General features: G+C 57.6%; 2 protein-coding genes across 2 annotated transcripts; one reads left to right on the forward strand and one right to left on the reverse strand.

Moving 5' to 3' along the window:
* Positions 1–1,694: 1,694 nt before the first annotated feature.
* CBX2 (chromobox 2) lies at positions 1,695–8,053 on the forward strand (the record flags this gene model as incomplete). Its single annotated transcript, XM_082679855.1, has 5 exons — positions 1,695–1,766; positions 1,838–1,881; positions 2,908–2,973; positions 5,235–5,340; positions 6,749–8,053. The coding sequence occupies 5 exons, from the start codon at positions 1,695–1,697 to the stop codon at positions 8,051–8,053; spliced, it is 1,593 nt and encodes a 530-aa protein (XP_082535981.1).
* An 8,925-nt stretch (positions 8,054–16,978) lies between these two features.
* On the reverse strand, positions 16,979–19,433 carry CBX8 (chromobox 8). Its single transcript, XM_082678276.1, has 5 exons — positions 19,335–19,433; positions 18,912–18,955; positions 18,661–18,726; positions 18,468–18,534; positions 16,979–18,015 (listed from the first exon to the last, which is right to left on the reverse strand). The coding sequence occupies exons 1-5, from the start codon at positions 19,401–19,403 to the stop codon at positions 17,158–17,160; spliced, it is 1,104 nt and encodes a 367-aa protein (XP_082534402.1). The 5' UTR covers positions 19,404–19,433; the 3' UTR covers positions 16,979–17,157.
* Between the last annotated feature and the right edge of the window lie 2,249 nt (positions 19,434–21,682).

The following is a 21,682-nucleotide window of genomic DNA, read 5'->3' on the forward strand; positions in this document are numbered from 1 at the left end:
GCCTGGCTCCACAAGATGAGGATACAAAAAGAGCTGTAGAGAGATTGTACGCAGTTCTCTCTACCCCAGGAGTGCAGGTTTTATCCCAAAACAGGTATTCTGGGCTGCAGCCCCCCCCAAGTAAGCAATCAACCCCCCACCAAAAGCAATCTTCCTTCTTCCCACCTCCTTTGCAAATAATATCTGAGTTTGCAAATGTTACTCAAGTTCTCTCCAGGATATCGTATGAACGTAACCTATTTAACCAAATAAACTGAAGAACATGCCAGAAATTGAAAGATGGGCTCCTGAAGTTCCATATTTTCTACAGTAGGCCTTTCCTATTAAAACAACAACAAAAATACATTTCTCCTGCAGAATCCTTTATAAATATGGTTTTAATGATCAAAATTACATTGAGACAGTTTCCTGCAACAAGAAACGACTTTTTGACGTACTCAACCCATAGAGTACTTTGCAGCTGTGTCCAAGGGAAGAACAAAGCCAGAAAATGAATTTTGAGTTAAACTGTACTGATACGAAAAAAAAGTGCTAACGTATATCCCCTTTATTACTAGTTTGACTTGCTCTGATTCAAGATCTAAATGATTTAAGGGAAGAGTTGCTCACGGAATACCGATCTGAACAGCGTTAAGGGTGGCTGCCGAAGATGACCCCACCGGACTCCAGCCCACCGCCTTCTCTAAACCCGGTCCAGTCTCCTCTCTGCCGCATGCAATTGATCCAAAGGACATGGACTGCCAAATCCTAGCGGGCCCATTAACGACTTGGTCCTAGGTTAGAACCATGTCCTCAAATCCCGATCCCATCTCCTCCACATTCATTTCCTTAAAATCATGAAATAAATTTTTAAAAGGTGCAGTTGCTTTTCCCCCTACGTGCGCCCTAAAACTTCGGGGTTGGGTGCCACTCTTCACAACTTAAAGAACGAAGAGCCGTTCATTTCCACCAGATGCATTTTCCTCTCTCGTCTTTGAGATAAAAAGCTGGGCTGCTCCGTTTTTGCCGCTCACCTCCTCCCCCAGCACTTTGTCTTCCATTCCTTCCCCGCCCCCGCCCCAGCCCGTTTTGCTCCCACGCAAAATAGTACGACTGCCCGAGACCAAAGGAGACCAAGTTCAAAAATGCGGAGGGCGCCTGGGCCCTCCGCGCCCCAAGCAGCGCCCCTCGGGGACAGAGGCAGGAAGCGGCCGCCTCGCCGCGTCCCAACTTCCCCCCGCTTCGGGGCAGAACAATGGCTTTTTGCCCGGAAAACGAAGTTCGGAGGAGGCCAGGCGCACCCCGGAGACCAAGCGGGACTCGACTGCTGATCGCCAGGTCCGAAGAGGCAAGGCGCCTCCTTCTTCCCCGCGAGGGACCCGCCCGCGCTCTGCTGACCCACGCGCGCTGCCCGCGGCCCCAACCCACCCAGACCAGGCGCGCCGGACCCCCGCCCGGGGCGCGAAGCTGGTCCCGCCGTGAACAATGCGCGCACCGCCCCCAGGCACCGCCCCCTTGCGCTCATTGGCCCATGCCGGAACAGGGCGGCCCGCACGGGCTGGTGGCGGGCTGGGGCGCGCGGGGCGCGGAAGCGTTGCGCGTGCGCGGGGCGGGCCTGCGCGGGGCGGGGGCGGTGCTTTGTGTGCGGCCGGGAGGGCGCGCGGCGGCGGTGGCTGTGCGGGGAGCGGCGGGTGCCGCGGTCTGGGCGGGGCAGCATGGAGGAGCTGAGCAGCGTGGGAGAGCAGGTCTTCGCCGCCGAGTGCATCCTGAGCAAGCGGCTCCGCAAGGTGCGTGCGGCCCGGCCCGTGCCCACCCGCGCCCGCCCACCCCGGCTCACGCGCCTCTTCTCTCCCTGCAGGGCAAGCTGGAGTACCTGGTCAAGTGGCGTGGCTGGTCCTCCAAGTGAGTCCCCAACAATGCGGCGCCCGCCTTCCCGCCCGCGCCACCTCGGTGTGAAGGGGGGGCGGCGTGGGGTTCCTCGGCCGCGCCGTCGGGGGGCGTCGCGCGCCGGGCGGGAAGTTTGTGGGGGCTCCGCGGGCTCCTCGGGCTTGGCGGGAGGGGGCACCCAGCCTGCGCAGGGTGCCCTTTGTTTACAAGCCCGCGGGTCGCAGGGCTGGGCGGCCTCCCCTTCCAGCCCGCCCAGCTCCGCTCCCGGCGCCCCGGCCGCCTCTCCCCGCGCCTGGCCCGCGCCCCTCCGGCGCCGCGCGTTCCTCCCGCGCCCATTTGTTGCATGCGCCCCCGCCCGCCTCAGCCCTCCCTGCGGGACGCGAGCCCCCCTACTCTAGTCCGTATTTTCCCCGCTGTAACCTGAGCTTTCTATTCATGGATGTAGGACTCCTTTTTTTTTTTTTTTCTTTTAATGGATGGGAGGGGACTTGGCATCCCGGAAGGGGCTCTATTTACAGAGAATCGCGCAGACCCAGTTCCCCTTTCTTCCCGGACCCCACTTTTCTTTCTTTGCTTAACTCTCCGGGTTCCTGGCCCGCGTAGGCCTGGGCGACAGCAACATCTTTGGGCTGCGTTTCTGTGCCCCTAGGCCTCCTTCTCCCTGCATCCTGAAGGAGCCTTCCCTTCCCTCCCTGGCTCCGGACCAGGGTTTGGGGTCTTCCCTCTCTGCAACTTTCCATTTTATTGGGATTTGTTTTCCTCCGGAGGGAGGCTGTAGAGTCCTCCTGAGGCCGGGTGTTAATTGGGGGTTGAGGTTGTGGTTTCCCTTTGAGTTTGAGGACACGGTGTTGGCTTCAAGAGTTTGGTGTCCAGGAGCTCGTCCTGGGCATGGGTGAGACCTTTCGGGACTCTCCCCAGCACCCCGGTGCCCTGGCTGCCAACAGGGATCGGAGAGCAATGGCGCAACCCCACTTGGGCTTGTTTCTGAAGTGGCTGGTCAGTGCCTAGTGCTTTAAGATGCCCTGTTCTTTGCTTTTCCAGACACAACAGCTGGGAGCCAGAGGAAAATATCCTGGACCCGAGGCTGCTCTTGGCCTTCCAGAAGAAGTGAGAAAGTTAACAGACCTGTGGGAGGGGGAGACTGTTGGGGGGACCCTGGCCTGTCACACAGTCGTACAGGGCAGTGATGGCGCTCCAGGAGTCCCAGGCTTGGGCTGTGGTTTGAGGTCCCAGATGAGTCCTCTCCCCACCTTCCCTCGGCTGGCCAACACTGTGCCCAGACCTTGGGAGTCACTGAATAAGTGCTGCTTTTGGTCTTTGTGACAGCCAGATTTGCCAAAATGAACCTTCTTGGTTCCTTCGTGAAAAGTTCTGGCTTCTCTTCTTGGCCTTTTCTGTTGACTAGTTTGCAAATAGCACTGGTTAAAAACAAGGATGGCAGGTTTGCCCTAAAAATTGCAGACCTGGCCTCCCAGTCCTCCTTGTGGGTGCCATTGAACAAGAGAAGGCTCAGAGAGGGAGCTGGGACACACAGCAGAAAGCTATGCCTACTGTGGTGTGTCTGACCAAGAACAACACATTCATTTTTCTCTGCTGCAAAACAGCTAGCACCAAGTGAGCACCCCGGGGGCCCCTTTACCAGTCTCGGGCTGAATTTACTTCTGTAATTCTAGATGTCATATCTGTTTTTAGGTAGGAGACTTGGGTTAAAAGAGACCTCTTTGAGATACTCAGGGGAAAGGGTGGTGAGGGGCATGTGATGGCATAAGGTTCCAGGGAGTGCTATTCCAGAGCAGGCTGGTGGGGGCAAGGTGTGGGGATTGCCCTGTTGATAGAGGCTGATAAATTAGGTGCTCAAAATCTTTCCCAGACGGGGTCGATCCGGCCAGCTGTTCTCTGGTAGCTCAAGCTGTGTCCACTTTTTTTTACTATAGCAGGACATTTTGGGTCTTCTCAGAAGGGCCAGAGCAATGGGGAAAAATAGAGAGAGATTTTGGTGGGGGGGGGGTGAGAGAAAATACATCGAGCATATGCTTGCCTCAGTACCTTTGAAGAAGCTTATGAGCAAGCTGTCTGCTGTTTACTCCATAACTCAGGTCCTGTAAGTCGCAGAGGGTGGGAGCTGATACTTTTCTCTGTAAGACAGTGTCCTGACCGTCGAGAGAGTGTGTGTCCTTAACGTCACTTTTACTTACAGCACAGCAGACAGGAACTGAGGTTAGCAAATACCAGAGAGATAGATGCAGCAGTTACAAAGAGCCATGGGGTGGTCTGGTTTACATCACGGGGGAGAGAAAACTGGGAAAGTGGGTGCTCTGTCTTCCTGTCCACCCCAGAGATCCCCCTGGGAACTAGGAACTGGTGGTGATTTGCTTGGTGTGGGGATGTGACCTTTGACTGTAAGGGGAAGTCTCAGGTTCAGAGCTCACGGGTACAGGTTAATGTGTCAGCGGAGACTCCTCTACTTTTAGGAGACATGTTGGGGCTGCTTTGAGTATGAGCTCTGTCTCGTTGTACTAATTGGCTTCTTTAAGAGATCACCTTACAGGCCTCAATGCGATGATGTTTGCCCATTTTGATTACCAGGAAACTGCTCCAGATAGAGCCTCTTCCCCGGGGGTAGCCTGGAAGAGAGGCTTTTGGGGCTGGTGGGTGGAGGCGGCTTTCTTGGCTCCCTGACCCCAAGTCATGGAGCTGGTTAATGGTGTCCTGCCTTGAGCCCTGAGCCCCGGCCACCTCGGAATCAGGCGTCACCAGTACTTCCATCTAGAGCAGAGTGTAGGAACAGAAAGGGCTTAGAAAGAGGAAACCAGAAAAGAAATGTGAGCCAGGGGCACTGGCTCTGGGTAGACCGTGTGGGGACCGGGAGCCCTTGGTTACCCCAGTGCTCTGACGACCGTGAGATTTTGTGCGGGCATTAGAAGACTGAGAATGGGGGGCAGTGGTCCTCACCTCCCTACCTCTGGACTCTCTTACTTGGAGTGAGGGGGTTGGACCACGTGAGCACAAAGCCTCCTTCTAGTTGTGGTATTGTAGAATTTCCACAATATCATCTCCCTGCAGAAAGTGGCCAGGATTCGCACAGGGTTTTAAGAGGAGTCGGAGAAAACTGGGAACCGTTCCTTTCCCAGCTTTACTTGAATTTCGTGACTTGACTTTACCCAAAGGTAGATGAAATAGATGGAGGTAAAAATAATACTGAACCCTAATGCAAAGATGGGGGTCTGGACCTCTGCCTTGGATGTGTTAATTAACAGGATATGTTTTTGCAGGGAAACTGGTGCTAAGCTACCTGGGGGTGTTTGAAACCACGGGGTTCCAGGGTGGCAGAAGGAAAGTCTGTGACTCTGATTGCTGATTGTCTTCAGGGAACACGAGAAGGAGGTGCAGAACCGGAAGAGAGGCAAGCGGCCCAGGGGCAGGCCGAGGAAGCACACGGTGATGTCCCCCTGCAGCCGGCACTCCAAGCTTAAGGTGGGTGGCTGCTCCCCTCCCAGCAGTGGCCCTCAGCCGGCTGAGTGGAAGGCAGTGGCGGGAGGGTTGCGGGCTTTGGGGAAGGGGGCCAGCTGGCACCTCCAAGTCTTTCCCTTGCTCAGAAGACCTTGACTCTGCCTCTCTCTAGGCTGCCGCTGTGAGCCTCTGCCAGCAGGGGGCAACAGCAAACCTCAGCTCTCCACCTCCTGCCCTGTCTCTCTGGGGAGGGCCCTGCAATGGTTAAGCCCCCCAAGCTGGTTTCCTGGTCCTGTGACGTCCACTCTGCTACTTTCTCACCTCCATTGGCTTACAGGGAACAAAAACAGGAAGCATGTACACAGTAGGTGCTCATAGGTTTGCCAGGTAGGCGCAGCTAAGAGGGGCACACACACCTGGGCTCCATGGCACAGTCCCTCCTTCCAGTAGCTCAGAGGCAGGATGGGGAAGGGGTCCCGGCCTCAGTCTTAGATGTGTCTGTGATTTCTCTCTTGAAGGCACTGCCCCCGGGGCCTGAACCCACACACTGGCCAGGAGCTCAGTCACTTCTTACAAAACTGCCCTTCCAGGAGGCGGAGAACCCTGCCGTGAGCCTTATTGGCTAGGGTACGCTGGCCTGGTTTTGTCTTCAAAATGTTCTTTTTGAGCAGGATAGTGGGGCTGGAGGATTCAGCTTTACTGCAGGAGAATGTGGGGCATGTACGTTGAGGAACATCAGCAAGGCAGGGGGCCAGCCAGGCAGGGAGGCCCCAGACTCCCTGGGTTTGATTCCATCATCCCCAGTTCGGGGCAGGCGAGCTTTGCGACCGGGAGCAGGTGTTGGCTCTGTCTACCTAAAGCACACTTCTTACACAGGGACCTGAGAAATAGTAAGGTGTGCTTAATTAGTGTTTGGGATGACACCCAGAGGATGAGGAGGGCAGTGGTTTGCTTTCCTATGTGCTGGAAGGTTCTGAAGGGGTCAGCTTTGGAAATGGGGAGATGGAAGCAAGATGTCCGGTTGCTTTAGGTTACCAAGCTCTCACACACACTGCTTCACTCCACCCTTCCCTTCCGAGACACGTGAATCATGCTGCTCTGAATTTCCCTTTTCCAGGTGTCTGCCGAGGGCCAGGAGCTCCCCGTGCGTCCCTGGAAAGCTCGGCATCCATTGTCAGCATGTGAGCGTTTCCCTCCATCGTTCTGGCTTCACTTTGTGAACCACCTATTTTTCTTTGTTCTCTTTCACTTTTAACTGCATTTCTTGGGACCTCCTAAGGACCTCTTCAGTCCTTTCTGGAACCAAACAGTGAGATCGCTCCCTCCTGGCTGCCTCTCGGGTCTGGAAGCCACAGGAGGGGCTGGCTCCAAGGTGTCTGATGCCCCTGGAGACCAGGCTGTAGAAGTGACACCTTCCCCTTTGTCGTTGCAGGAACCCGACGCCCCCTCCAAATCCAAATCCAGCAGTTCCTCCTCTTCCTCCACGTCCTCCTCATCTTCCTCAGATGAAGAGGATGACAGCGACTTAGACGCCAAGAGGGGCCCCCGGGGCCGTGAGACTCACCCAGTGCCTCAAAAGAAGGCCCAGATCCTGGTAGCCAAGCCCGAACTGAAGGATCCCATCCGGAAGAAGCGGGGCCGCAAGCCCCTGCCCCCAGAGCAGAAGGCGGCCCGGAGGCCCGTGAGCCTGGCCAAGGTGCTGAAGACGGCCCGGAAGGACCTAGGGGCACCGGCAGGCAAGCTGCCCCCCCCGCTCAGTGCCCCCGTGGCCGGCCTGGCAGCCCTGAAGGCCCATGCCAAGGAGGCTTGCAGTGGCCCCAGCACCATGGCCACCCCGGAGAACTTGGCCAGCCTGATGAAGGGCATGGCCGGCAGCCCCAGCCGGGGTGGTATCAGCTGGCAGAGCTCCATCGTGCACTACATGAACCGGATGAGCCAGAGCCAGGCCCAGGCCGCTGGCAGACTGGCTCTCAGGGCCCCAACTGCCAACAAGTGCAGCCTAGGGCTGGACCTGAAGGTGAGGACGCAGAAGGGGGAGCTGGGGATAAGCCCCCCGGGAAGCAAAGTCCCAAAGGCCCCCAGTGGTGCTCTGGAGCAGAAAGTGGGGGGCACAGGAGGGCCTCCACACGTCCACAGTGGCAACAAGGTCCCTGCCGGGTGCCTGGGCCCCCAGCCTGCACCCACCCAGGAGCTGAGCCTCCAGGTCTTGGACTTACAGAGTGTCAAGAACGGCACACCAGGGCTGGGCATGGTCGCCCGCCATGCCACAACCACCAAGGGTAACCCTGCCCCCCACCCAGCCACTGGGAAGGGTGCCGGGGGTGGCCTCACTGCGGTGAGTGGGGCTGGCCTGCCCACCGACGCCAGCAAGAGTGAGAAGCTGGCCTCCAGGGCAGCAGCCCTGCCCACGCCTGCCGGCAAGAGGGACTTTGTCAAGGGCAGCATGGCCCCAGGGCAGGAGGGCCACCCGACTCCGGGAGAGGCGCGGAAGACAGCTACACTGTCTGAGATGAGCACCGGCGAAGAGAACAGCAGCTCTGACTCGGACCCTGACTCGGCCTCCCTGCCCAGTGCCGGACAGAACCTGTCAGTGTCCGTCCAAACCAGCCAGGACTGGAAGCCCACCCGCAGCCTCATTGAGCACGTCTTCGTCACCGACGTCACCGCCAACCTCATCACAGTCACGGTGAAGGAGTCTCCCACCAGCGTGGGCTTCTTCAACCTGAGACATTACTGACACCCCCTGGCTGCCCGGGTCTCACCTTCCCCTCTCTGGCCTCTGGCTTTGCTTTGATACATGGCCCGCCTCCCAAACCCTCTCCAGGGGCCGGTGGCCTCCTTCAAGGGCAGGCTTGGAACTCCCCTGGACCCAGCCCTGCCTGCCACTTTGGCAGGGGAGGCTCCGTGATGCCTTGCCACCCGGCCTCGCCCTTGTTCCTACCTCTGGGCCTTCGCTTTGCTCTCCATTTGCCTCAGGAAGTCTAGGTGGCCGCCTGTGGCTCAGCGAAATGTTTCTCAAGAGCATCCTGTGTTTCTTGAGCCTGACCATGTTCGCTGTTTGAACTGCCTCCGTGGCCTGTGATGACAACGGTGGTCACCTTGCCTCCCAATTTCCCAGAGCACAGGTGTTAGAGGAGGGGGCTTCTGGCCCAGCTTGGCTGTTTCTGCCCAGCTGCTGGAAGAGAAGGTGTTAGGGCTGGGGGGAGGTAAGGCCTGGGGAGCTGCTCCAGGGAGGACTCTGCTCAGTGTGTAGAAGGGTGGGGGGAGCAGGAGAGGGGCCTTTCTGGTCGGAACTCCCCCCTCAGCAATGCCTGAGCTGGCAAGGGTGAGGGGACTGTCCACCTCCCTGTCCCTGCCCCCACCCGGGACAGATGAGGGCTGTGGCCTTAATATAAGAGGACAGGTGTGGCAGTTGGGATCAGGAACCCTGAAGAGGTTGGTGTTGGTGCGATCTAACCTTGATTCAGATTAACAACAGCAGCCCCCAGATGACTCAAGAGTCCAGCATGGGCAGGGAGGGGGCTGATCCCAGAGCTCTTCCACCTAAACCGAGTGTCGGGGGCCGCTGCTGCCTTCCTTTCTGTCAACCTGTTCAAGGACTGTCTTAGTCCTAATCATGGCCCCACAAACTGCCCCAGATCCACTGGGAGGTGGGCAGTTGCTGGCAGTAGGTCCCCCCTCCCGACATCCGCTGGCTTCCAGCTGCTGTGCAGGTGCTTCCCACAGTTCCCACCTACCTTCCCCTGACAATCCCTCCCCACTTCTGGGGGTTCCATGTTCTCTTACCCAGCTGAGAAGCTGTATCCCTGTACCATTTTGGAAATGGGACAAAATCTGAGTGACCCACCTGGCCTTCGGAAAGGCCAGAGCTGCCAGCCCGACTGCCTCCCCCCAGATGGCTGAGTCCGGCAGCTGTCTTGGCAATTCCAACCAACAACAGAATTGCCATTACTGATTTGGGGCAGAGAGGTACATCAGTGAGTGGGGTCACTGGTCTTTATGCCAAAAAAAAAAAAGTGGGAATGCAGGGAACTTTATTTCTGCTTCAATTATCGGTTAACATCAGCCAGCAGGTGTGGGATCTTCTGTTGTCCCCATAGCCCTGAGTGCAGTGGACACGGTGGGCTCTGGTTTCTGAGGGTGGGCCTGCCAGAACTCCAGTCCCCTCAGTCCCTCACCCTCCACGCCAAATAGGAAGAGATGGCTTTTGCATAGCCAAATCGATTTCAACAGTGTGCCTTTGGGGACAGATCACATCCAGGACCTCATTGAGGGGCATCCAGATGCAGCTTCCGACTCTTGTACGTGATAGCCATGCTGGCTGCAGCAGGAGTGGTGCCCACCCTGGCAAACCTGAGGACTGGGGGTCCTGGACAGCCAGGCTGAAACTGGAAAGTGGGCAGTAAAGGGGGAGAATGCCCCCTCCACTGCCCCAGCAGGAGATGGCGAGATGCCAGTGCACTGCACAGTCTGGAAGGAAGGGGTGCCAGCACCCTGGGCCCCTGGCACCAACCTCCCCTCCTGTCCCCAGATGTCCCTGGGTGAGACTAAAGGGGCTCTTCTGGGCTGCCTCCCCCTCAAAGGAGCTCATAACCTCCAAGTTTTGCTGCCTTAGAGGCTGCAGAGCCAGGCCAGTAGCAGCTCTCCCCTGCAAGCCCTCAGGGTGACCCTGATCTGGGCTGATCTGACAGCCCCAGCAGCCAGGTCTCCAAACCCTGATTAGGTGCCTTTCTGTTTACCAGCTACTTCAATCCCAAAGTTTGAATCTGCAAACACCTTACTCCCAGCCACTTTGCCTTCTTGCTGTGTTGTGTGTGTTTCTTGGTGTTTGTGACTCCAAGAGGTTCATGTTTGTGTGTGTTTGTGTGTGTACACACATGTGCAGGCGTGACAGCCTTCGCTGAAGAGTTGGACAGGTGCTCAGAGTTGGTCGTCATGTTTACCAATAAATAAAAGTAGTACTTTTTTTGCTGGTGAGTGTGTGTGTGTGTGTGTGGGTGTGGGTGTGGGTGTGTGGGTGTGGGTGTGTGGGTGTGTGGGTGTCTAGGCATTGGTCACACGTCTGACCTGTTTATCCTGCAGGGTTTCTTATGCAAGCTGCATCACAGTGTATGTTGAGTGGGTGTTTCAGTGCTGTTTTTCTGTTTGCTTTTGTGACGGATAGGAAGGGGCCAGTCTATCTTCTTCTTTAGAGGATTTGGCATATTTTTATATATATTTTTTGGTACCAAAAAGAGTGTTCCTTGTTTTTGGTTACACTCAAGATTCCGACCTGACTAAGAGCTCTGAGCCTAGAGGTTTTATTAGGGGGAAACTAGGGGGGAGAACCAGAGCTTTGGACCATTGCCAATCAATCACTGGCTTGATTTGTGTTTTTTAATTTAAAAAAAAAGCCAAATTATTCATGTATGCCACTTCTAATTACTTTAAAGTGTGGCTGTTTGTTTGCTTTTTTTAAAAGAGAGAGAACAAAAGTGAATATGTTATTGCCCTGGGAAACTTAAGATCTTTGTTGAAACAGCACAGCAGCCCAGCCCCCATATTCAATCAGGACCAGTTAAAGGAAATGCTTCCCCCAGGAAACCCACAATGGTTCTGGGGGAAAGGGGTGGGAGGAGGGGAGAGGTAGTGCCTAGAGGACCAGATTTTTGCTCAAGTGCATCTAAAGATTCTGTGGATCTTCTAGTATTTTTGGAGAACTAACGCTAGCAATAGGTTGCAGATCTTTTTAGACTGATGTTAATTTATTTTGCAGGGGAGAGTCATTAGCAAAGGTGTCAGGATTTTTGTCTTAACTTTTTGTTAACTCTTAGTATATCAATAAATTCTTTTCTTAACTTTTCAGCCTGGTGTATGTCATGAGTGATACCTGGAAACAACAGTCTCTTCACTTTCCCTTTCTTGAGGCAAAATCGTTATCTGGACTTGAACTGAATCATGGGGTGAAAAAATTAAAGGCTTTGGGAAAGGCTCAGCCACTTTCCTGGGATGGAAAAAAAAAAAATGTTCTTCTAAGCAAAGAGGTGGGGTTGGTCATGAGTCCCTACACCAGCGTTTCCCAGGGACGGCAGTTTGGCACCAAAGGGGACATTCGGCAATTCCTGGAGACAATTTTGGTTGCCACAACTCGGGGGCAGGGGTGAGTGTTGTTGCTACTGGCGTCTAGTGGGTAGAGGCCAGGGATGCTGCAATACATTATAAACTCACTCTGAGACATCTCCCAGAAACTAACACTTTAGGTTAAAACAAAATTTCCACACACACACCCAGTATCCAATGATACTGTGTTGGAAAGCTGCTTAACCCCTTGAATCCACCACATGTGGTAACACTTCTAAAGGACACAGCAATAAAATTCCAGGGGAGTTGCCATGAAGCACAAGAAACTGAATCAGTGGTGCTACTGCGACTCCTAACCCATGGCTCATAATAAAGAGATGATTTGCTTATTATGTAACCTTCCCTGGTCCTTTAAGGTTTGCATTACCCTCAGCATGAATTTATTCATAAATTTCAGCCTCTGGGGAGAATGAAGCTCCCTTTGAAGTAAAGAGAGAAGTTGGGCCTGGATGTTGGCCACCACTGATTGAAAGGCTAGTTGGGGCGAAGGCCTGAATGTTTTAGTTTGGGAGGAGATTCCCAATACAAACAGCAGTGCACCCCCCCCAGCTCTGCCCGGCTCCAGAATTCGCCCTGCGAATTTGCAATCAGATTCCTGCAGGGAAGGCTGCGGGCATGTTTTCTTTTGTTGTGCCTTCGGTGGCTGCAGCGGCTTTCTTTTGGAGGAGGTGGGCAGGGACGACCCTAGCTGTCCTGTCCTGGGCCTTTGAGAGCAGCAGAAAGGGGTTGGGGATGGCCGGGAAAAAGCGGGCTAGAGGGAGTAAGAGCCCGCGCCCTTCCCGGTGGCGGGCCCGAGTCCACTTGTACAGAGCGCCGGGCAGACGTGCACGAGGGGGGGCCCTGACCCACACTGGCCTTTGTTAGTTTCTGCGCTGCTGATCTGATCGCCTAATCCACCGCCTTCCCAGAAGAATGGGCTGGGCTGCCAAGGGGCCCGACCTGGCCCGCGGCATCCCGGGGGCTCAGCCCCGCGCCTCCTGGTCCAGCCCGAGGGCGCCTGGTGGATCTGGCGGGCTGGACACATCCTTCTTCCCTACCTTTGTGGTTGGAGGGCCTGGCCGAAGGGAGAGCGCAGAGGGGGAGCCCGCGGTGGCCCACTCTAGAGTACTTTTGGGTAGGGGAGATGAGGCGTTTCCTTCTCCTTTTGGGACCCAGAAAGGCACCGCCGCCGGGGAGGGGGTGGGCGCCAGGGAGCGGGGCTGAGGCCATCGCCTCTAGAGGGCGCGCGCGACCCGCGAAGATCGGGCCGAGGGCTCTTTGGACGCGCGGGGAACATTCCCCACCCCGGGGCTCCGAGCTGCTAAGGGGAACCGAATTGGACGACCCGCAACCCAACCGCTCTTAGATGCCCCCCAGCAGCCTCCGTTTCCAAAGTCTCACGAAGAAAGCCCCGGCCCCAGGCCACAGCCTCTTTCGCCGTGTCCAGGCTCCCAAGGCTGGAGGTAGAGCCCGAGCAAGCCTTGAGACGCTCCAACTAGAACTCCAGCTGGACCGAAGCACCCCTTTGGTCCCAGGGGACTTTGGGGTGAGAAGAGGAAATCAGAATACGAGCCCCCAAAGTGCGAGGGCAGGCCTGTTCGCCATTGGGTCTCCCGCACACAGCACGGGGCCTCGACTAGCATCTGTACTGTTAAGCATCAAAGGGACCAAAAAAAATCCAACCCGACGCTCTCCGAAGAGCCATAAAGATTCCAGTTCAACCAGTGTGTGTGCTGGGCCAGGCTCCGCGCTGGCGGCGGCCCCACGAGGCGGCCCTGCCATCCGGAGGCAAAGGAATGCCCCAGCCGGAGGCAGCACCACAGGCCCAGGCCTCCACACCTGGTCTCTTTCCCAGAGAATCTGCCCAGGCAACGGAAACTCGTGGAAAAAGCACCAGATCAAAGCCGAGGCTGGTGGTGGCCAAACAACTGGGGAAAGTGGGCAGAGTCGGTGCCCTCCATCTCCCTATCTCCCAAAGCACGAGCCCACTCTGCTGCCCAATGCGGGAGGGAGTCTTGGTGGAGCAGCGGGGCCACGGCTTTGGGGCTTTGGGGCTGGCCGCCCGCCGCGACCCTCGCCAAGCCACTCCACTCCCCGCCCTCTGACTCTGCCCGCCGGCCCAGTCCCTCACGTCCGAAGGGTGACCCACTGCCCCAAGCCCAGGCTCCTGGCCGCGCCCTCCCTCCCGGGTCCTCACACAGGCCACAGACTAGAGAAAGGAGGCGGGGAGAGCTCCGCCAAACGTGGGGTCACCGATTCGATGGACAAGAGCAGGAGATGCGCCAGCCTACGCGTGCCCACACGCCTCCCTTCGGGCTCTGCCAAGTACGCCTAGATCCGCGCTTCTCCACGGGGCGACGCCTGCTAGGGCTATGGGGGTGGAAGTGAGCTCAATGTGGTGGCCTCTTTGGGGTCCCAAGGGCGGCTCTTCTGTGCCGGCTTCACGACCCCGCCCCATTGCTGCAGTCTTCGGCCAGGAAAATCTGAGAAACCCCCACCCCACCCTGTGCTCTGCTCTACCCCAGACCGTTCCTCGCCCAGCGATGGGGGTGTTGCCCCCCAGAAGACCGGAGACTGAGAGGCAGTGGGGGTTGGCGGGGGCGGGGGCGCGGGGCTGCGCCGCGGCAGCTCCGGGTTCACTAATCACATCAGCGCGCTCTGCGCCAGCTCGGAGCAGCCAGTTGCCTAGCAATACCCGCGAACTCAATTCCTCAATCAATAGGCGCGAGGCGCTGCATTTCGGGGAGCGCTGGCGAGGCTAGGTGGGTCTGGGGGGCGGGTCCCCAGACAGCACTGGTGAGCTGGCGGGGAAGCCGGGGGAGCGCGGCACAGAGGCGCCGGGCGTCAGGGACCAGGACCTCAGGCCTGGGGGTGGGGTGCGCTGCGGGAGTCCTGCCAGAAGAAAAGGGAACCCAGAGGTCGGGCCCATCTTCCCGAGATCCCCGAGTTCTGCCCAGGCCGCAGAGAAGTGCAGTCCGTAGGTGAGGAAAGCCAGGACCATCCCCTTATAGAAGGCTAAGAAGGGTCACATCCCGCTCCCTCCCAAGCCTACCCCTCTCCACCGCCGGGTTTGGCATCCCCTCAGTTGGGGAAGGGCCTACTGGAAACGGAATCGTCCAGGGCCGACAGGGCGAGAGAGGGGGGTGGGATGGGAAATGAGCGAGGAGGGAAGGATCCTCTCCCCCGCGAGGCGCCTGTTCCCTCTTCTCGAGGGCCAGCAAAAAGGAATAAATCCGAGACACGTCTCTATTTACAAAGTATATATTTAAACATGTAAAAAGCGGTATTGGATACAGACATTCACAACCGCGGAAGATAGGTGCCAACCTTCACTCGAGCTGAGGCGGAGATCGAGTCGAGATTTGTACAAATCTTAGAATTAAATAAACCCAACACGCACACATCCCGCGCGGTTGCAGACTCCCAGCCACGCGGCCCCGGCCCTGCCCACCCACCCCCAGGTCAGCGTCGCAAAAGAGAGTAAAAGAGACGAGCGAATGGCCACGGACAGACGGCAGGACAGAGGGACGGTGGGGCAGAACGACGCTAGCCGGGAAAGGTCAGGGGGAAGGGGCAAAGTCAGCCCCGAGGGAGGGAGATGAGGGCGAAGGGAGGAAGGGAGGGAGGGAAGGCGGCAGCCAGGTGAAGACACGTGTCCCGGAGTGACCTTCCACTCGGTAACAGACATGTCCCGTCAATAAAGTTTCATCTGAAAATAGCGTCGATATTTAAATAGATACACTTGGTCAACGGCGCTTCTTTATACAAAGTCTAAAATACCAGTTTTACAAACGCGAGCATTTAAAAATCCCCATTCCAGGGGCTTCTCTTTACAGGCGCAATTTCATAATTAAAAAAAAAATCATGTAGTACACCGTCTTCCTCTTTTTTACCCCCTCACTTCAAAGGCAAAAGTCTGGAGGAGAGAGAGGCTGAGAAGAGGGAGGTGGGAATACGGGGAGTGAGGAAGAGAAACCAGGCTGGGGTTCCCGCCCTGTCCCCCCAGCATCGAGAAGTTTCCCCCCTCAATCCCGGGTCCCCGCCGCGCTCGCCCGGAATCTGTGCTTCCTCTCAAGGCTCGGGGCCCCCTCGCCCCTCCCTCCACTAGCAATGGGAAGTTAGATCCCCGCTGGCCCTTTAAGGGTGGGGGAGGGCGGGGAGGCCGCAGGATCATTCCTCGAAGGGACCGGGATGTGAGGGGGACAGATTTGTGCTTTTGAGTCAAAAGAGGAGCGCGCGTTCTGCGACCCTGGAGCACAGCGTGGTCAGGAGTCGGCCGGGGCGGGGGCGTCCCGGGACCCGCCGCCACGCAAGGCCTCCCCAGCCGTCTCTTCTCCAACTCCCGCTCCTCCCTCCCCCTCTGGCGGAGTTTGAATGTCGAGTTCAAATAGAGAACACTCCGCGAATCGAAAAGGCCTATAAATTATAGCTTTTGCTTTTAAGGGGGTAAAAAAAAAAAAAAGGAAAAGTTCTGATGCGCACTCTTGGATGGAAACCTCCCCTCGCCCCTCCCCTCTCCCAGCCGAAACCGCCGGGATGCGAGTCCTGCCGGCTCCGAGCCCCGAGCCCCAAGCCCAGACCCTCCATCGCACTCCCAGCCAAGCTGCGGCCCCCGCTCCCAGCCGCCCCTCCCTCTGTGGGTCCCGCAGGGTGGGCCTGTCTGGCCATACATTCTCCTGAGAGCTGGCGGCCCGCCCTCCCCGAGGGAGGGAGGCTAGTCCAACTCTTCCTGGGAGGTGGGGGCCACCGTCTCTTCTGGCGTAACTAGAGGACGCGAAAAGGAAAAGTCCACCCCGACCACTTTTCTTGTAAAACAACAAGCGCCTCGAACTCTGGGCACTGACATGCAATCCTCCCAATTTATCCTGGCATTTCGGGAATGTAAACAGATTCGCTGGATTTCTTTTCTTTCTGTGGAGTAAGGAAAGGAATCGAGGGAACTGGGAGATTTTGTCCACATGACATACACACGATCCGATCTGCGTGTACAACACACACATCTCCCGTAAAGTGCTTTTTCTGGTGTGGTCCTGGGAGAAATCTGCTGCTCCCCAACCACCCGCAACTTTTTACCTTTAACCTCACACACAAAACGTTACTCCAGTTAATACTTTCTCCCCGCAACAGATTTCTTAATCTTAAAAAAAAAAAAAAATTAGGAAAAAGAATAACAGACTGACCCCACCCCCTTCCTTTCTGATTGGGGAGCCAACCTTTTGTTGGCCTGGCCCACCAATGGGAAGAGAGAAAAAATCCAGGTCCTGCCTTGGTTCCAGGGGTGTGACCTGGGGCTGTAGGAAAAGGGAGGAGGGGTTAGGTGGGCTGGCTGAGTCTCTCCTGACACCATCAGAGGCCCAGTGCCCAGGTCTTCATCCTCCCTAGTGCCCTGGGTGGCTGTCAGGCCCCTCCTGCCCATCTCAGCCTGTCTGCCCCAACTGAACCACACTGAGTCTCTCTTTCTCTCCTCGTTTAAATAAAACAACTTCAAGAGTTGAAATATATATATTTAGATATTTTTTCTTAAATAACATATTTACATCTAATAGAAAATATAACTCTAGAGATAATCTTTCCAACCAAAACTGAGGGGGAGGGATGAAAGGAAGGGGGTTATGTGAAGGTAGGGATGGGAAAGGACCAGCCAGAAGGCCACCTCCCACCCAGAAATAAAAAGCATTATGCCAAGTTTGCACTCTCACTCTCTCTCCTGCTCTCTTCTCCTGGGATCACCCACCCAGCAATTCATCTTTTCTCTTTAAAAAAGCCTTGGTCCGTGTTACTTTCCTTAATTGTGACGGTCAAAAAGTTTGAGGTCACGTCGGTGACCACCACCTTCTCCAAGTTGGTCAGAGAGGGGCTCCAGGATTCTTCCTCTGGGTCCCCCAGGATTCTGGCCACTGGGATCCTGGCGATGAGGGAGGGCCTTCCCCCTTGGGCCCCCATGTCCCGATACAAGCCCCCCACAGAGCTGGGGGTGCCTGAGCCATGCCGGACCCGGGGGCCACCAGGGTCCAGGGTGCTCTGGCCTTTGGCCTCCAGGAAGGCGGCCCTGTGCTTTATGACCCTGGCTGGAAAGGTGTCCACAGCCAGCTTGCCCGTGGCCTCAGCCGGGCTGGGGCTGGCCACACCACACTGGGCCAGGTCCGAGTCCTGCCTTCGAGCCAGCTGGATCACACTGTGGCCAGCTGGGAACTTTCCTGCCCCGGAAGCAGTGTCGTCCAGCTTCCTGCCCTTGAGGTAATCTCCAAGGCCATCACTGGGTTCTCCCAAGGGCCTTTGTGAGGGGTCCAGGAGCTCTTTCCGGGGCTTGGGACCTCGCTTCTTGGAGCTGTCGCCTGGCGAGCTGGGTTTGTCATCTGTGCGGCTAGCACCCCGTTCACGCTCTCGTTCCCTCTCCCTCTCTCGATCACGGTCCCGAGGGGGCTCCACTCGGCAGGTGCTGCTGCTCCCCGGTGGCGAAAGACCCATGTTCCGAAGGCCCTCACGGGCCCGGGAAGTAGAGGCCAGTTCTTGGGGTGAGCGGCCGGGATAGGGGATCCGAATGCCTCGGGCCGAGTCACTTCGGAACTCGTAAGTTTTGGCCTTTGCCTTGGCTTGGGCCTGCAAGAAGAGAATGCAGTGTCAAGAGCAGAGCAGTGCCCTGTCCACCGCCCCCACCTCCCCACCCCTCTTCCAGCCCCACCCTCCCTGCTACACTCTCTGATGCCTTGGAATTTCTATATGGGTTGGGGTGAAGCTTAGGGGCAGCAGTCTGGAGGAAGGAGTAGACGATCTATCTGGAAGCAGCCATCCACACCAAGCACACTTCTTATATTTGATTACATGTCTATTTGGGATGGCTGGGGGGTCCGATAAAGGAATTCTAGTGTGGAATTCTAAAATACCCCTCCCCTCAAGACACACTTAGCAGTGCCAGTGACTTGGTGACAGCCTGTCTGGGGACTCCCTCCTAGATTACGAATAGGACACCCCACTGGTTCACAAGCCCTCAGGGCCCGCTTCCCACAAACTGACATAACATTGCTGCCCACCATTGGACACTGCCATCCTACCTTGAGCAGGAAGGTTTTGGGTTTGGGTCCTCGCTTTTTGGGGCCATAGAGCTCCATCTCTCGTTCCCTGCAGAAAGGAAGGAGGGAGAAAGGGGTGTGTGAGTAAAGAAACCAAGTGGGCCTCCAGTTCAAGCTGGATAGGAGCCACCCTTCATGTTCTAAGTGAGAAGTCGAAGCTTGGAGGGGCCTCTACCTTTCCTCAAAGGCTGCGAGCAGGCGAGCATCCAGGATGTTTTCTTCAGGTTCCCATGTGCTGTACCTAAAAGGAATCAGGAAGAAGTGGGCATCAGTCCCGGGAGCAGGGAAAGAGCCGCGGGTAGGTGTGTGTATGTCTGTAACTTTTCTTGTTGCATTGTATTGTATTTCAACGTAAAGGGAAAAAGAGGAAGAAAGCAAGCTCCCAAATAACAGTCTGGGGTTGAGAATTGCACAGAACCTACTTACTTCTGCGACCAGCCCTTCCATTTCACGAGGTATTCCATGCGTCCCTGAGGATGTAAAAAGGAAAATGTATGTGTGCACGGGGAAAAATGCATGACGAGGACACGAGAAATACATGCAAAAAAATGCATGCACCGAATGAATGCGCGAAATCCCACCGCGAAAGGCAAGCGCCCGCTGCATCACCCCTGCACGAAACGCTGCACAAAGTGCATGCACCGGCATTCATTCCCCCCACCCCGCCCCCCACCCCCCACCCATGCAATCTGTGCATCGCTGCAAGTCTAAGGAAAGCGCTTGGGCTCAGAGCCGCCGCCACGGCCGCGGCCGCTGCTGGGACCTGGGGGAAGGGAAGCTGGGCTGCAGCAGGGGGAGGGAACCCGGGCCGGGAGGGGAGGGCTCGGCCCAAGGCCTGGGGGCACCTACTTTCCGTATGCGCCGCTTCAGGAGGGCTTCGGCCGCGAACACCCGCTCCCCCACCGCTGAAAGCTCCATGTTGACTCGCCGCTTCCCCCCTTGGCCGCTTCCAGGAGCAGAAAAGCAGCAGCCAGCGCACGACAGACCATAATACTCTCCCGCTGACGTCAGTTCTCCTCCCCCTCCCGCGCGCTCGCTCCCTCCCCACCCCCTCCCGCGCGCGGCTCCCTCCTCCCTTCTCTCCCCACTCTTCCTCCCGCCCCACGTGTTGCTAACACGTGTTGCTAACGACGTTGCTAAAGCCGAGCGGCCAGGGCCAGCTCTCCCGCGCTCTGATTGGGCGAGCTGTGGGCCACGCCCCTCTCGCTTTCTCCCCCGCGTTGCTACGTGACCCGCGTTCCAATCGCCAGGGGGCGGAGTCCGAAGCGACTCCGGAGACAGAGCGCTGGCGGTGGGGGGGGAGAGAGAGAGAGAGAGAGAGAGAGACGGAGGCCGCCGCCGGAAGTGACGTCGCATGGAGGGCGGGCTCGGCCGCTGTCAGTCTGCTGGGCTGGCAGGGGGGCTGTCCACCCTCTGTCCCCGCCGGGGCCCCCTTCCCGCCGCCAAGATGTCCCTCCGGTGCTCAGCGTCCCTCACAGCTCTCGCTGGGACCCCTGCGGTGGTGTCAGCCAGGCCACGCCCCCTCAGCGACCCCCAGCCCGCCCCACCCCCACCGCCCGGACTCGCGCTCTTCCCTCCCCCCGCCGTCGCCCGCGCCGCACAATGCACAATGCACAGGTGTTGGGGCGCCGCAGGCCGCGCCCGAACCCCAAGAGCCGGCGACGCGCCCCTTGCCAGCTCTTCCACCCGGCCCCCTCCCCCCGAGTTGCACACCCGACCCTCGGTCTCCATGGCAACGGCCTCCCCCGCTGCCGCCAGCCCCATCCCGCTAACAAATCAATGTGCCTGCGTCTCCTTCTCCTGTCGCGCAACCCTGCCCTCGGCCACACTCCGGGCCCTGCGAGCCGGGCTGGGCTCGAGCGCTCGCCCCCAGCTTGGAAGCCGAATGCAGACCCAGTGGCGGCTCGCTGTTGCCGTCCGACTCTTCCCACACCCCGGGATCCCGTGGGGGGCGTCGCGCGCCTTTTTCTTGCCCCCCCCACCCGTCCCAGACGCCCGCAGCCACCTGCCTCTGCCGCCAGCCCGCGCTGCTCGTCCCCGCCAGGCCCTGGCCCCAAGGGTCGCCAGCCACAGCCCAGCCGCTCCGTGCCCCGGGCCTGGGTGTGTTGGGGGAGGGCATGGACGACCACCAAGCAGAGTCTGGAGTTTGGTTGGGGTTGGGTCGCGCGGCTGGGGGAGCGTCCTGCTTCCCCCGGATCCGGGCGACCCGCTGGGCCTGCGCCGCGCACTTCCTGTCCACAGCTCTTCCCAACGTGCGTGGCAGACACTCCGCGAGAAAACCCGGGGAGCGTCGCGGGGTCTAGTGCGGGTTGAGGAAGAGGGGCGAAAATGGCGGGGTCCAGGAAAGGGGGCGAGGGCCGGGCCCTAGAAGCCTCGAGTTTGCACACACGCAAACACAAGCTCCTGTTCAGCTCGAGGTGACCCGTGGCTGGGGCGGCGGCGGCGGGGACAGCAGCCCAAGTCCGGGCCCAGCAATCCCCAACACTTTTCTCTTACCAACCAAGCTGCAAGTAACAGCACCTACTCCTCGGAACCCACGATTTAGTTAAAACATCGCTGATAAACTTGATTGGAAGCAGTTTCCCTTGGCGAGGGATGTGGTGGAAGAGAGAAAAAAGAAAGAACGAGAGAGAGAGAAGGAAAGGCGAGCCAAGGAGTCTGACTCGAAAGGGCAGAAAGCCCAGAGCGGAAAACCGGCCTCCTGTCCAAAGTTAGGTGCGCGGCGGGAGCGGCGCGTCCTGGAAGCGCGGGACAGGCGCGGCTCCCGGCCCACCCTCCCTGCCACTCCCCGCCCCCACCCCTGGAAACGCGGGGTTCCAGTTTTTGGCCTTGCTCAAACTTTACAAGGTGGGCTTTAGGTGTACAGTCTCCTCTCTCTGGCCATTTGGTCTTATAAGCGAACAGCGAGTTGGCGACGCCCAGATCGCTCTGGCGACCCGCGCGGGCTGCCGGCGAGAGGCCGCCGACGGCCGCGTCCTTAATCATAAAAAGTCATTCCCGGTAACAAATAGTTTCGTTGGCCGGTGCCAGCGATACAGCTGTTTCTGTTTAAGCTTAAATACTTTCCAACAGTTTGGGCAGTAAAAATAAAGTCGGCCTCAGCCGCCTATAAGTGTCTGGTTTCCCCGCCCAGAGAAAGCCCACCCTCCGCCCTGGGCCCGGGTCGCTCTGCACACCCCGCCCGCACCCGCTTGGAA

The sequence above is a fragment of the Grampus griseus genome (genome assembly GCF_964374135.1).
Source record: "Grampus griseus genome assembly, chromosome: 20".
NCBI classification, from domain to species: Eukaryota; Metazoa; Chordata; class Mammalia; order Artiodactyla; family Delphinidae; genus Grampus; species Grampus griseus.